Here is a 14,214-nt window from a genome sequence, read left to right on the forward strand (position 1 = left end):
AGCTCAGAATTACCTGTATTGCTCGGGGCTGCAACATTGTGAAACACCATAAAACATAACACTTTTAATAACTTTTTAACACAATCATGTATGGAGTCACAGGAGTGCAATAAAAATGACAAATCTGTAAAAGAATAGGAACATAAACGTTGAATTTATTTTCTCATTCTTTTATTTGTATTTTATTTTCTTACTCGACATTTATGTTCTTATTATTTTACAGATTTATTGTTTTCATGGCAATCCTATGACTCGATAGCAGATGGTACAAGTGAGATATAAATATATTATGGATTGGTGCAGGCTATAAGTACGATGATGGGCACGGTGATGGGTGAAGTGATGCGAGAAAACTGTAAAGTGTGACTCAGTTTCGTCAGGGCTGCACGCTAAACAAAATAACCGATCGCACTCTTTTTTACATACTTGGCATTCTGTTACCAACCAGGCTACAACACAGCCTAACCAATACTGAAGTTACGCTTTTCATTAGCTTTTTTTTTGTATTCTTAAGAAATTTAACCGGGGTTTATAAAACAGCCTTAGGGCAGCGTTGAAACAGCCGTGGTGGAGTATTTGAGGCTGGCAGCGCCCTACAACGTCAATGATGATGAAATAGCCGAACGTTTTTCATCAGCAAATAAGTGCGAAGTAGGAAACAGGAAGGTAGGATTCAAGCGCAATTTAAACATACAGATTTTTAACAAAACAGAAGTGAGACAGGGTGAGCTTCAGGAGTTTCAGCGGGAATGTCACAGCCTATAGACCGGGGTGAGGTGTTACTGGCGGTTAAATTAGACAAGCGGGGAGCGAGACCTTTCCGTAATCAGCCGGGATCATGGCCCCGCCCCCGGCGCGCCGAACATTTACTGCGTTCAAATGAAATTAAAAGAAACACTTGATTTTAAAAGTTTTCAAAAGTGGACACTATAACCTCGTGAGATCTAGGGGAAGGTCTTTTTTTTGTTTTTTTGTTAATTAACTGTTGGGATGGTAAAGAGTACACCCCCACACATGTGATGTCATCTTAGAGCCCTAACTGTCCTCCTTAAGGAACAACAACACTTAATATAGTGGCATGTATAGTATGATAATACACATATAGTAATGATATACAGAGGACAACAATGAATTGCTGGATCTGAGAAGGATAAAAGTTAGAACTACAGGTAACATTTCTTTGTTACCTGTAATAATGTTAAGATCTTTTTGGACAGTGCATGAGTGGTTAGTTACGAAATAGGTAATACCTGTACTTGACAATCATTAAGTTTCATGTCTTCATGCAAGTAAATACTCAAAAGATTGAGAAATAATACTTTTATTATAGGCAAGTTTCATATACACAAATGTCAGTTTTACGAAGTTGTTCCAAATTTTGTGACATTAAAGAATTATTTCAACATTCTCCTTAAATCTTTCAAACAACTGAAACCCAAGTGTGCCTTACGATTCACTGAATTGCTTGAGGTATATAATGATTAACATGCCTTCCACATTTTAGAATTTTTTCATATTATTGTATGGTATTTTTTAAATATATATTTCATTTTTTGTTTCCCAAGATTATGAGAAAATAATGATAAATGCAATACATTTTCATTTCCCGTATGTGGACTAGGTTTAGCAGTGCTAATTACTTATATTGGCAGAACTAATGTCAACATTCTGCATTGTAAACATCATACAAGGTGATGCCATATCAGGGTGGCTCACCAGTAACTGTAACAGTAAGTGATCATTATGTAAGCCTCCACATGCAAAACAGTTAAGCAAAATGATTTAAAAAAATATATTACATAAATTGCAGAGATACAGCATTGTTATATTTTTGGTTCCCACAGTACATGATTTTGTTGCCATTTTGCTTTTTATGTGTTACACAGCGCTGTGACTTTTTCCTTTTGTTTTTCTACTGTGTCTTCAGATCTGAAAACTGTGAGTGTATCTCTTCCCAGTGAACTTTACATACTGTAATATAAAGCCTTGCAATGGTGAAATTGTTGTCTTTGACATGAATAAGTATCAGTTTGCTAATGAAAAATAATCAGTCATTGACAATGAGAAAGTGGGAAACAACTGTCATTCAGAATTAAGGAGCTCAGGAGCAGACTTACACGTACATTTTGACAATATGTCTAAGCCAGGGGTGTCCAATCTTATCCGCAAAGGGCTGGTGTGTATGCGGGTTGTCGCTGCAACTCCCTGATTAGATTACTAATTAGAGGACTGATTGGCTGAAGAGTCCTCACACCTGGGTTTGAACAGCTGACCTACAGGTTATCCCAAAAACCTGCATACACACCGGCCCTTTGCGGATAAGATTGGGTACCCCTGGTCTAAGCATTTTATCTAAGCATTTTGATTCTCATGGTTAAAATGATACTTAATGTGCTCATCAAATACAAAGAACCTTCACCAGGGTAGGGGTGGGGGAAAGATTACTCTGCCCTGCAGACCAATGGCCTGCACTACGAAGCAGGGTTACTGGCTTATCAGGGTAACTTGTCGGATATAAGGTACCACAGTTTAAATGGACTTCATATAATTCATTTACATTTTGCCCAGACTACCTTAAATCCCACAAGTTACCTCGATAAGCCAGTAACCCCGCTTCGTAGTACAGGCCGCAGGTCGGTATGATATACCAAAGAGGTGCAAGGTAACATTTTGTCTGGGAGCCCAGAATTCCATGCTACACCACTACTGGTACCACTGGACTTTGAGTACAGGAGAGTGAATATCACCAAACAGCTACAAAACATAAGGTAAATAAGAAGTGAGACAATGTTAGCGTAAGGTATATTTCATACAGTTCTCATTCAAAATATCATTCGTCAGCCTTTAAAACAGAAAAAAAGCTTCCAAAATGTTTTCCAAAAATAAAACATTAAAATCATTATCGAAACACTAGAATGACTCTCTCAGTTGCTTTGTCCATACTGTAATAAAATCTTCATTCTTGACCTCCGGTTTGACACTTGCTCCTTAAAAGATAGTTAACACTGTGATGTCCCTCCCTATTTTTCAATTGGAGGGGTCAATTGACACCCCTAGCATGTGATAGCTCCTGCAGGAATGGGGAGAATGAGGAGCGGACGTTGCGACCCCTCAAGGGCTGCTGGCAACGGAAGTTGTTGACCATACTCTTCTGCACCTCCTCATCCGCCGAGGTGAACAAAAGACTCCTGAACACTGCCAACTGGAGAACGGGAAGGAGATAAAGAGGAGAGTCAGACAGAAATGCAGTATGTATGGCTGCATAGAGCACCCTCATATTCGTGGCCCACCTGGTTATGGCTGACTTCTATAGGATCCTTCATGATGATCCAAGAGACCACCTCACTCAAAGGGGGTGTGGTCAGGGAGCCTGCATAAGTCCAGTAGTCTCTCTTGTTCTCAGGAAGGAGGCAGCCAGGGTCAAATCCGGAGAAGTCCACAACGCTATCCTAGGACACAGACATCACAGACAATGTGCTCACATCTTTGTGCAGAAGTTTGTTATTTCAGTTTATGAACTTGGCTTCAAGCCATTTCAAAAAAGTCACCGATATATTACCCTCAGTTATAATGTACAACTGCGTAGGTAAGCATCTCATTGTACTCAGAACTTGTACTAGTACAAATGACAATAAACCTTTAGAATCCTTTGTTGAATACTTTAAATGTTCTCCAGAGATAGATGCTTTTTTACTTAACTCCCAGTCTGAAAGCCCCATATCCTTGTTCAGGTACACAAACACATCTAATGCCAACATGAATAAATGCACCTGATTCCTGATTAACATAATGCAAGGGTTCAGGCTAAGATCTTATCTTAGCTCACCTTGTGCCGGATACCCGGCAGGGTGTCCACCAACTTCTGCAAACCTTGGTGTATTTGTCCAACCTGGGAAAAGATCAGGAGCTTAAACTCTGTCCATGGAAAGCCTTGTCTGCCAAGCTGTCCATCTGCTAAGAGTGTGTCCATGTGGCATGTCACCCTCCCTGTCCCTCGCATCGCCTGACATGGTGTAGGTGTGACATGTTTGCAGGTCAGGCCTGCACCTTCAGAAAGACTCCAATTACAGCCAGTCCATTGTCCTCTGTTACTGCGTCCTTGAAAAGACTGAACTTATCAGAGTTCCAGTGGACAAGGTGTAGCTGCAGGCAGACAGAGAATAAGAAAAGTAACAATGAGACAGGCAGACAGGGAGATGGCAGCAGAAAAGGCTGGCTGCTTTCATGCCTTCATGATACCAGTACTTACAGTTCAGGATCCTGCTCTCCTCCCAGTTATCCTGCTTTAGTAATTTGACACCAGACAGGATGCAGAATTTGAATCCTTTGAAACCAGGATTATATATTTCACTGTATTCAGTTGAAAAAGATCAAACTCAGAGGCTTGGGTGCAGGGACACACTTTGTGGTCTGCTGGTGCTTTTAAGGCAGCTGCTCTATAATTACTAACAGCGCAGATTCCTACAGAAATAGCTCCAGCTCAGAAGAGTCACATGATTTAACCCATTTCCACCCACGCTCGTTTACTTTACTGTACATCCAAGTTCCTGTGATCCGCCCTGGACATCAGGGCCAGTAGACCAGCAGGGGGCACTCACGCACACACGAACACACTCGTTTCACGCAAACACACAGTCCTCTTATGAACACGCACTCTTTCCCCATACCTCAGCTGGGTACAGGTACCGATCCACACTGTGCTCTGAGCCCCAGGCGTTGTTCTCCCCCCAGTGAAAGTGAAACTGACAGAGGCGGTATTGATCCGAAAGCGGCCCGCCGCTGAGAGCTAGACACACATATTAAGGCGTACAAAAAACATACATCACTCAATCAGTCGGAAAAACGGTGCACTAAGAACACAATGACAAACACGCACCAACTACAGATATGTAAGAAATACAGATATGTGCACATATCCGTCTGAAACTCAGATTAACAGAAAACGAACGAATACGATTTAAGACAAAGTCTTACTTGACATGTCAGTGGTGTCATCGTACTCCACAAGGAAGGAATAGCCGTTGTTGTATATTTTCCGACAGGTTTGAGGATTGTAATTGACGGATAGGCGCGTCAACCGGGGGTCGTAGACACTCTCCTGCACGGCGATGTCTATAGGAGACTGGCGGTCGCCTCCGGGAATCGACAGGGGGCTCCGCCAAATGGGGTGCGCTGTGGAAAGAACGCGAGGAAGCGTTGATGCAGCTTTCCATGAGAGAGAGAAAACCTCCAAGTGAAACTCTGAAAAAACTTGAAACTTACTTTTCGATGCATGTGCCGCCGCGTCCATCACTGAAAAAGTTCAAATGAAACATAAACCCTAAATTGCTATACGAAAAAAAGTATATTACAAACACTGTGGACCAGTTCCAGTATATCTGCTAGATCTCGTGAAAAGGAAAAAGGGGAAAAAAGTGCACTTCCTCGTGTGAGCAGAAAAAGGAAATTACATACGTGGAGGACTCAGTTCTAGTAGGCTATAGCTTCGGCACCGGGAGGTCAGCTGGACACTCCTCCATCGGGCAGGGAGACTGACAACGCGCTCAGGTAACTGTTTCTCACTTAGGTTCCCGAAACGTTATAATAATTACGTTAACATTAGACCTACCGGACCATAAAAACCAAATTCTAAAATAACTCGGTTATGCATAATGCATGCAGTGTGCTCCAGCTTACATGATTATTTAATAGCATGTACAAACCTTTAAACTTTTAACTTTACTTTAACTTACTGAGAGGTAAAGAACAACCGTGGCTAAGTATTCACGCGCACACAAATCTGATTTTAAATGCTTATATATACGTACACCTGAATAACATAAATATTTTACAGAAGTAAAGCATGCATGTTATGGACATTGAGCCCCTTTCGTGACTTAAAGCACTAACTTTTGTCTTTGTTTTCACACCTTAAACTTTACACCACAAAACGATCAAATCTTGCAACATTCCAAGTGTTAATCCTTAAAAATAACTCACAAAAATCAGCCAGATCAGAGAATCGGGTTCATAGAAATGTATCGAGTCAAACACCATTTAAGTATCTCAGGCTAGAATCATGAACTTTAATGTCAACCGAGATGCAGTCACTGCGCACACAGATTGTAATATACAGCCGGGCGTGAGCATCTCCAACTCCATCACTTACTCTGCGAAAGCGCATACACGCTGGAGCAGGCGGTGAGGCTGCACCTTCTGGAGAGGGTGACCCAGGACTGCGTATGGCCGTGCTTGGAGAGGTGTCTGAGAATGACCCGACCCACGCGTGTCACGGTTACACTGCAGGGGACCATAATGAGCCAGGCAATCAGCTTTTCACTGTATTTCCAGAAAGGTTTGTAAAAGAAATTAACGATTTGCAGTGGCTAACGGGAGACAGTGCTTTTCAAGTCGTTAAGTCTCTTGTGCAGGTAAATTCGCAAAGCTGCCCTGTCCCCGCTCTCCTCCGAGGGCACTGCACATTCAGGCTTTTCAATGTAGGCAAACACACTGGTATTAAAGCATAGCTCGGCTCCCCGCCTTTAACTCACTTTCCTTATCATTTACGCATTTGAACCAGGCAAAATCAAGCAAACAAGCATAAAATATGACAAACAAAACGTCACAGTCCGTTCTGCTCACGGATAGCTGAACCCCTACACAGCAACAACTGGTTCAGTTTACACATGATGGTTTTGTTAATTTTACACAGACTCAGCAGGTGCTCGGAAATACTTTTGATAATAGGCCTACATTACGTGAAGTCATTTAGACATACATTTACATTTGGATGTTCTCCAAAGTAACTCATAATTCAGAAGTTTGTAGCCTAAACAAGCAAACTGAAAAAAGCTGAAAATGAAAAACTGTGTAAACATCCATCCATTCATCTTCCAACCACAGTCAGGTTCAGCAGGGGTGTTTTAATGTCCTCCTATCCACCATTGCCATAAGAAAATAGGGTTGGCCTTTGACAACTCAAGCAGTCTAGGGGCCTCTGACCATAAAGTACCTCTGATGGTCAGCGTAACAGGGATGTAGAAAACCCTATGATTAATAGGTATTGCTCATTGATACATATGATCAGTATTGTTAATTATTGTATTCTATAGCTCAGTGATTTTATTTACTTATGACACGTCAAGTAAGACTTTGTGTTAAATGGTATTCATTCGTTTTACTTATGATGGAGAAGTGCCTTATATAAATATTAATAATAATATTAATATTCTGGAAAATAGCCTCATGGTACTTAAATATACATTAGAAATATAGGCTAAATCAAACAAGACCAGATCACCTCAAATATCTTACAAGCTGAAAATATATATAGGATGCCCCTTATCGTACACTATGTGACCAGTTGTTTTGTAAAACACATTTTGTCATTAAATGATGTGGAATCTTTTACCCTCTGTCATTAAGAGCTCAGGTCAAAGTTCATATGACAACATCTACATGTTTACAAACTGTTGAGGGTCTTTGAGTTTTTGGACTCTGATCTCACAGACGGGAGAGCCGGTGATGTGTCAAAATAGAAGATCTGTGCATCCAGCTTTTAATTCTTTGATCTGTGGCTGCATCAATCACAAGAGAAACTGACTGTAAAAGAAACATGAACACATGAAATTCCCATAGACGTTTGCACTTGTCTACTGTATTTGTACTGCAAAATAATAATAATAACAATAATAATAATAATCTATCAACTCTATGTCTTTTGTAATTAGTGATGGTTATGTGTTCTGTTGAACACATTTCTCAGTCGTCTCTGTTATGAGTACAACAGATAGCACATTAGATATTTAAGCTTTTAATGATGACAGACAATGACCTTGCTTGGTTGGTTTAGGTGGATGTTATAGTGGAGAGCTTATAGACAGGTATACTAACCCCATCCAATTGATTGCTGTCTTAACTTCAGGCCACCATTATACAGCATCAGTGGCAAGTGTCTGCAGTTGAAAGTCTGATCCCAGGTGACAGAGATCGTCAGAAAGAGGATCCTGAGCAGAGTTATGACGTTTGAAGCAGGAAAGGTATCAGTTTACTAACATTGGTACGAATATCACTACTATTAAAATTTAGTAGACCGTGTGGGTCCGCATATCGCAACTGAAAATTATGTTAGATCTGGAGTAGGATAACATTTGGTAGGTCCGAGTCTAACAGCCGATTATTCACAGTTGTATGCTACACTTGTGCCCGCAGTCCCGAGCGAGACACACGTCGCAGTTTAATTTAGGTCCTCCATAGCGTTAGGGGGCGCATTGTATTTGGCCACTATCTGTGTCCGTGTTCCGGCCCGCTCTTCGGCGCTTAGGCCGATCAGTTCCGGGCTGTTCCCGCAGCGGTCCGGTTCCCTGCGGTACGACGTGCGGACCGGCGGGGAGGTTTGCGAAAGAAGACGTTCGGCCCGAATCTCCGGCTCCGCATTCAACACCGAACGACTCTCCCCCGCCCGACCCGGCCGCACCGCCTGACACACCCCGCGGCGATTGACGCCACTGCAACCATTTTATTCATTTAATTCGCTCCTCCTTTATTTTCCTGGCACCGCAGCCATTGATCCCGGGTTCGACCGACTGGCACGGACCTAGACACGGATCTCTGGCTTTCGGACCAGTGGCTGCTTGCCCATCGGCGTGGGGCGTTCAGACCCGCGGTATTTAAGGTTTTACACCGCCCTCTTCTCCGCCCATTTGACTCTTTTGGAGCCCAGACGGTCTAAGCCCAGGCTCCATCCTTCTCCGTCCCCGCCGATCCTGGCGGCTTCGCTTTTTCTTCGGCTCCTGCTCACTTCGCTCGGCTCGGCGCGGCGCTCATCGGTCCTATTCCAGGATAAGTCCTTCGGCGGCGGCGGCGGCCGCTGCTACTCCGGCGGCGCAGGTCCCCGGATCCCAGTGGAAATCCGGTGCTCGGCGGTTCGCCCCCGGGCTTTACAGCCATCTGCGGCGGTCCAGCTGACCCTAGACCGGGCCCCTGTGCTCGCCATGCCCGGCACCGTGGCCAGTAGCAAGTCCCGGGTGTACGCCGACGTCAACACTGTAAAGAACCGGGAGTACTGGGACTACGAAGCTCATGTGCCGAGCTGGAGGTGAGGAAGTGCGGGGGAAGACATCGACTGGAGCTGGACGGTCAGACCCGGCTTCAAAATGCCCCGTGTCGTCAGACCGCCTATCGGTTGTAAGAAGGGCATCGTGGGTTTCGCACAGCAGCAGGACAGAGCCCAGTGTCCTGTTGCTGCATGTCCTACCTCTCTTACTGAGATATTACTGTATTGCAGCTCGTTAAAAAGGAGCACAAAAGTGAGGCTTTTACTAAATTAGACAATGATCATAGGCATTGAAGTAAGCTAGCTATGCTGAATTTGTGCAAGTTAATTATGAATGTAATTTTTCTTCCATAGCTGTGGAGTTAATGTGTCTTGAGGGTGTGTTGGCTCAGGTTTCACCCTGTCTTCCCTGACTCCCGAGTGGTTTGAAGGAATAGGAATGGAATTAAACCTCCCTCTCATTTTTTTTTTTTTTTTGTAGCAACCAGGACGACTACCAGCTGGTCCGTAAACTCGGAAGAGGGAAGTACAGTGAGGTCTTCGAGGCCATCAACATCAATAGCAATGAGAAAGTGGTGGTGAAAATCCTGAAGGTATGCTGACAGGTGACGCTGTTTCTCATTGGCTGTTCCGTCGCACGAGGGTGATTTGTGTGACCGTTTCCTCTGATGTGGTTCCTGTAGCCAGTTAAGAAGAAGAAGATTAAGAGGGAGATCAAGATCCTGGAGAATCTAAGAGGAGGAACCAACATCATCCGGCTGGTGGACACCGTGAAGGACCCCGTGGTATGTCCTGTAGCACCCCTGCCCGTCACCTTTCTTGTGGCTAGGTGAAGAGTCAAAAAGGTTGCCTAACCAATCAGAAGCCCTCGATTTCACCTGCAGGCTGGCTACATGTGTTCATGGCCTGGTTACCCCCATTTAGGTTGCAGGCAACTGGCTTACAACTGGAATCCACAGAAGCACCCCCACACCTGATGTATACTGTGGTAGCACTATGCCTTATTACACTCACAGAAAAAGGGTAAAAAATCGTGCTTTTGCTTGTCACTGGGGCTGTACCCTCAAGGGTCTGCCAATTGTACCCTTAGCTCTAGCTTATTGTACCTTTTCTATACCACTGATGGTACATTAATGCTGTTTGTTCCTTTGGGATGTTCCTCAGAGTCCACAAGCAAAGGTACACATATTTGCCCTTTTTTCTGATAATGTAACTGGCTGGGGCATCTTCTGATGACTGACCCAGAACAAACCTGAACCAATGGGTTTAACCCTGACAAAAGAACAGAGTTCAATCAGTCTGGTTCTGCTGGTATCTGTGACTTATTCAATGGCTTTGGCGGTAATATTGGGCTCTCAGTTTTCCTTTTATGAAGGGCTGGAGCTTGATGTGCCAGAATATTAATTGTCCAAGTGTTTGTGAGTGTGCTATTCTGTAGGGTGGCTATTAGTGGTGCATATGTTATTATATTTGTGTTTATATCAAAAGAAAAAAGTTTGTGCCTTTGACTGTCTTAATGATTAATCTAATTAATCTGTGTCCTGAGGATTGGTATTTAAAATAAATGTTTTCTTTGCTCTGATCCCTACACAGTCTCGCACCCCGGCACTTGTGTTTGAGTGCATAAATAACACAGATTTTAAGGTAAGTTTCATTTTGCTATTTGTTTCTCTGCTTTGACAGAAAGGCTGAAAACATCACTAGCCATAGAGCAAGATGAAGAGGCTTCCTGGTCTGTTAGGATCCGAGGGTGTGTGTTTGGTGTGGAGGTGGGAATTGAGTGTGTGTGATTGGTGTATAAACGGGATTGAGGGTGTGTTATTGGTACAGAGGTATGGTCCTAGGGCAGGGGATTGGTGCAGAGGTAGGATACAAGGGTGTGTGATTGGTGGCACTGATGATGTTCTGTGATCCCTCTGTTTAGGAGCTGTACCAGAAGTTGACAGACTATGATATTCGGTTTTACATGTGTGAGCTTCTCAAGGTGAATGCGATGGCTTCCTGCAGTTCTCTCTCCTGTGAGGGGTGCTCAGCTCTCAGTCCTGACTACTTTTTGTCTTTGAATTCTTTCCCTTTGTGTCAATGTAGTCATCAACCGATTGGTCTCACTTATCGTTGAATTGGGATTATCATGATCTTTTGATGTACAAACCGAAACGGCCGGACCAGTGCCAAAGGTCCATGTAGTTGTGTGTCGTGCACTAATTCGTGTTCCTCTCAGGCTCTGGACTACTGCCATAGCATGGGTATCATGCACCGAGATGTCAAGCCTCACAACGTAATGATCGACCACCAGTTGCGCAAGGTAGGGGGGCGCCGTTTGGCTGGCCGACTCAGTTCACCCCTCTGTTATGAAGTATTTCTGCAGTGACATACCACCACATACCACTAGGTGGCAGTGGCACATCACCCCACCCTTTTCATCATGTTGTCAAGATTTTACAGTAATAATTGTGCTGAGTGTTTCCCTGTTTCTGTGGAGCAGCTGCGTCTGATCGACTGGGGCCTCGCTGAGTTCTACCACCCAGCACAGGAGTACAACGTCAGGGTGGCGTCGCGTTACTTCAAGGGTCCAGAGCTTTTGGTGGACTATCAGGTGAGAGTGAGGGCATGACAGGGGTGGCGGCCTCTTGGCGGGGTCTGAATCTGTGCTCCGTGTCTGTTTCAGATGTATGACTACAGCCTGGACATGTGGAGTCTGGGCTGCATGCTGGCCAGCATGATTTTTCAGAAGGAGCCCTTCTTTCACGGGCAGGACAACTGCGACCAGGCAGGTCCCGCCTTTTTGAATGGCAGTGGTTAATCGGCTGCCCGTCCACCTGCCCGTTTGTTCACCCGCATGTCTGTGTTCTGCTCCAAGCTGGTCCGAATTGCCAAGGTCCTGGGCACAGATGAGCTCTTTGGATACCTGCACAAGTACCACATCGAGCTAGACCAGCGCTTCAAGGACTTGTTGGGCCAGTGAGTCCCTGGGGGGGCTCTGCTGAGCTTGGGGGAATGCCGGCAGTTTTGGTGGGGCACACCCGTTATTATTATTATTATTATTATTATTATTATTATTATTATTATTATTATTCTTATTCTGCTTTATGGATAACAGAGCAGCAGTAGGTCAGCCTCCTGCGTGGATTAATATTAGTCTTGCTGCAGGGGCTTATTGTAGGCTTGTACATATAAGGCAGTTGTAGGGAGGTTTGTGGGGGAAGGTTTGGAGGATTGACAAGGCCAGAAGCCAGCCAGACAAGGATGGAGTGGTTGGTGCTTTTGGGTGAACAGTGCTTCGGTGCGCCCCCTTCAGGCAGACACGGAAACGCTGGGAGCAGTTTGTACAGTCAGAGAACCAGCACCTGGTGAGCCCTGAAGCCCTGGACCTGCTGGACAAGTTGCTGCGATATGACCATCAGCAGCGGCTGACGGCCACCGAGGCCATGCAGCACCCCTACTTCTGTAAGCTCCGCCCCCTGTCTGCCAGCTCCTCCTGTCTTCCTCTCTCTTCCGATCACATCATGGCTTAAGGTGTAAAGTTTGTTTGTGTTTAGACCCTGTGGTAAAAGATCAGTCCCTGTGTGGCTCTGATGGATCTTCAGCGCCCAGTGGCTCCACGACGGCTCGATGAGAGCAGGTAACACACACATACACGCGTGCGCGCGCACAGTTTGTGTGTTCATGTTTTTCTGGCAGCTTCCCATTGCCTCACGTGTCAGCCTAGTTAATGGGCTGTAACGTCAAACCAGCGGAACCTATACTATGATCAACGGTATGCGAAGCAGGTAAGCCTGAGGAGGTTCTGGTCTGGTTTGGACGTCTCTGTAACGTGCTGCTGTCACGTTGCGTGTCCATTTACACACATGCAGGTTAAAATGATTGGACTAGAATAGGAAAGCTAGTGGAAGCTCTTAAACCTCCTTAACACCCATGTATGTGGTAGAGCCATGTAAATGATTCATGTGTGTGTCTGCCGGCTGTAATTTAATCACAGGGCTCCTAATCTCAGGTGCACGTGACTCTCTGTAGAGGCCTCTGCTGGCACCAAACTCCCCACTTTCTCTTCAGATGATTGATCATGACTATCAAGGATCAGTCTTTGATATCAGTGATAAAGACAGATGTCCCATAAAGAACCTTAATGTATCTTATCTTATTTCAGCATTTCTTTTCCAGGAAAACTGTTACCTCAACACCCCTTTGTGGCGGAATCCTCTTCAAGTATACAGAGACTGGAGCAGTACACTTTCAACTGTAACTATACACACAGACCCAAAAGGAGAGAGACAACCTCATTCTATGGTTGGCTTACCCCAGTCACATGCCTGGCTGCCAGACCAATGAGCTTGGAGATGTGCATTGCCAGCCCTGCCCCTTACTCCCAACCTACCCAAATTTAGGTCAAGAAGTGTTTGAATCCCGCGTCCTTGGTTTCCTGGACCTGCCTGTATAGACACGCATGGAGAATTGAGGATGTACTTGCTGGCTGTGGTGGACCTCTTTCTGCTATATCTGGAGTAATAATAGAAATAATGATATAAAGAAGAATAAATGATTTTTATTTAGATTTCTGTGTGAGCATTGGTGATTCTAATTATTTTGGGTTCACGCAGTTTACTGTTAATAAAATATTTTGTTTTTGTGTGTCTTGGGACAGCGCCAGTTTACAAGCAGGTGTGTGTGTGACATTTTACAGTTCTGGATCGCTCTGCTTAAGCTTTGTGTACATAAACTCGATGTCTTGCACGTGTGTTTTGTAGTCTGACAGACCTGGTAGGAAGCATTGCATGGTGGGGCTGAGCTGGATCTAACGGAACCTCCTCTGGGTTCATCTTAAGGGTATAATCCATATGAGCCTCTAATGTTCTGCTAGCAGAGTTGCTGTTTATTGTTCACTACGTATCTTGCGAGTTCTGGTAGGATGATCTTGGTGCCGATGGCTGTCCCCATTGCCAAGCTCTATCTGGGACCACCTAGTAAATGCATAGTGGTTCTTCTCTTTATACATAAATGGTGCAAAGGATAAATGTCTCTGCTGTTGTCTTACCTGATTGGCTGGTCCCACTGTCAGTCACCATGCTCTCTCTATGTGTGTGTGTGTATGGTTCACTGATCAGAGTGAGTTTCAGTCAGTAACACCTACATCTTTATTGCAACATTCAACACACTCAAAATATATGCTGAAAGCAAAAGGG

At 44.4% G+C, this 14,214-nt stretch overlaps 2 protein-coding genes across 3 annotated transcripts; one reads left to right on the forward strand and one right to left on the reverse strand.

Moving 5' to 3' along the window:
* Nucleotides 1-1,305: 1,305 nt before the first annotated feature.
* Nucleotides 1,306-5,469, reverse strand: LOC111848082 (carbonic anhydrase 5B, mitochondrial-like). The gene is made up of 7 exons (XM_023819817.2): nucleotides 5,263-5,469; nucleotides 4,975-5,172; nucleotides 4,668-4,786; nucleotides 4,048-4,143; nucleotides 3,827-3,889; nucleotides 3,291-3,449; nucleotides 1,306-3,202 (listed from the first exon to the last, which is right to left on the reverse strand). Exons 1-7 carry the CDS (start codon nucleotides 5,288-5,290, stop codon nucleotides 3,041-3,043), a joined length of 825 nt encoding a protein of 274 aa, XP_023675585.2. The 5' UTR covers nucleotides 5,291-5,469; the 3' UTR covers nucleotides 1,306-3,040.
* A 3,116-nt stretch (nucleotides 5,470-8,585) lies between these two features.
* Nucleotides 8,586-13,586, forward strand: LOC111848081 (casein kinase II subunit alpha'-like). Of its 2 annotated transcripts, none has more exons than XM_023819816.2 (12): nucleotides 8,586-9,076; nucleotides 9,516-9,627; nucleotides 9,718-9,819; nucleotides 10,628-10,678; nucleotides 10,959-11,018; nucleotides 11,256-11,339; nucleotides 11,520-11,630; nucleotides 11,703-11,804; nucleotides 11,895-11,995; nucleotides 12,333-12,481; nucleotides 12,574-12,656; nucleotides 13,196-13,586. In XM_023819816.2, the coding sequence occupies exons 1-11, from the start codon at nucleotides 8,973-8,975 to the stop codon at nucleotides 12,648-12,650; spliced, it is 1,053 nt and encodes a 350-aa protein (XP_023675584.1). In that variant the 5' UTR covers nucleotides 8,586-8,972; the 3' UTR covers nucleotides 12,651-12,656; nucleotides 13,196-13,586. The 2 variants fall into 2 exon arrangements, with proteins under 2 accessions (XP_023675584.1, XP_023675583.1); XM_023819815.2 differs by having other exon boundaries at nucleotides 8,842-9,076; nucleotides 13,182-13,586.
* The last annotated feature ends 628 nt before the right edge of the window (nucleotides 13,587-14,214 follow it).

This window comes from Paramormyrops kingsleyae, chromosome 11 (assembly GCF_048594095.1).
Source record: "Paramormyrops kingsleyae isolate MSU_618 chromosome 11, PKINGS_0.4, whole genome shotgun sequence".
NCBI lineage: Eukaryota > Metazoa > Chordata > Actinopteri > Osteoglossiformes > Mormyridae > Paramormyrops > Paramormyrops kingsleyae.

Excerpts from the sequence above, each read along its gene's own strand:
- LOC111848082 (XM_023819817.2), bottom strand. The coding sequence starts at position 5,290 with ATGGACGCGGCGGCACATGCATCGAAAA. Across the intron at positions 4,787-4,974 it reads TGACACCACTGACATGTCAA|CTCTCAGCGGCGGGCCGCTT; the intron begins GTAAGACTTTGT and ends ATGTGTGTCTAG. Across the intron at positions 3,890-4,047 it reads TAATTGGAGTCTTTCTGAAG|GTTGGACAAATACACCAAGG; the intron begins GTGCAGGCCTGA and ends ATCTTTTCCCAG.
- LOC111848081 (XM_023819816.2), top strand. The coding sequence starts at position 8,973 with ATGCCCGGCACCGTGGCCAGTAGCAAGTCCCGGGTGTACGCCGACGTC. Across the intron at positions 11,340-11,519 it reads TCGACCACCAGTTGCGCAAG|CTGCGTCTGATCGACTGGGG; the intron begins GTAGGGGGGCGC and ends TCTGTGGAGCAG. Across the intron at positions 11,631-11,702 it reads AGCTTTTGGTGGACTATCAG|ATGTATGACTACAGCCTGGA; the intron begins GTGAGAGTGAGG and ends TGTCTGTTTCAG.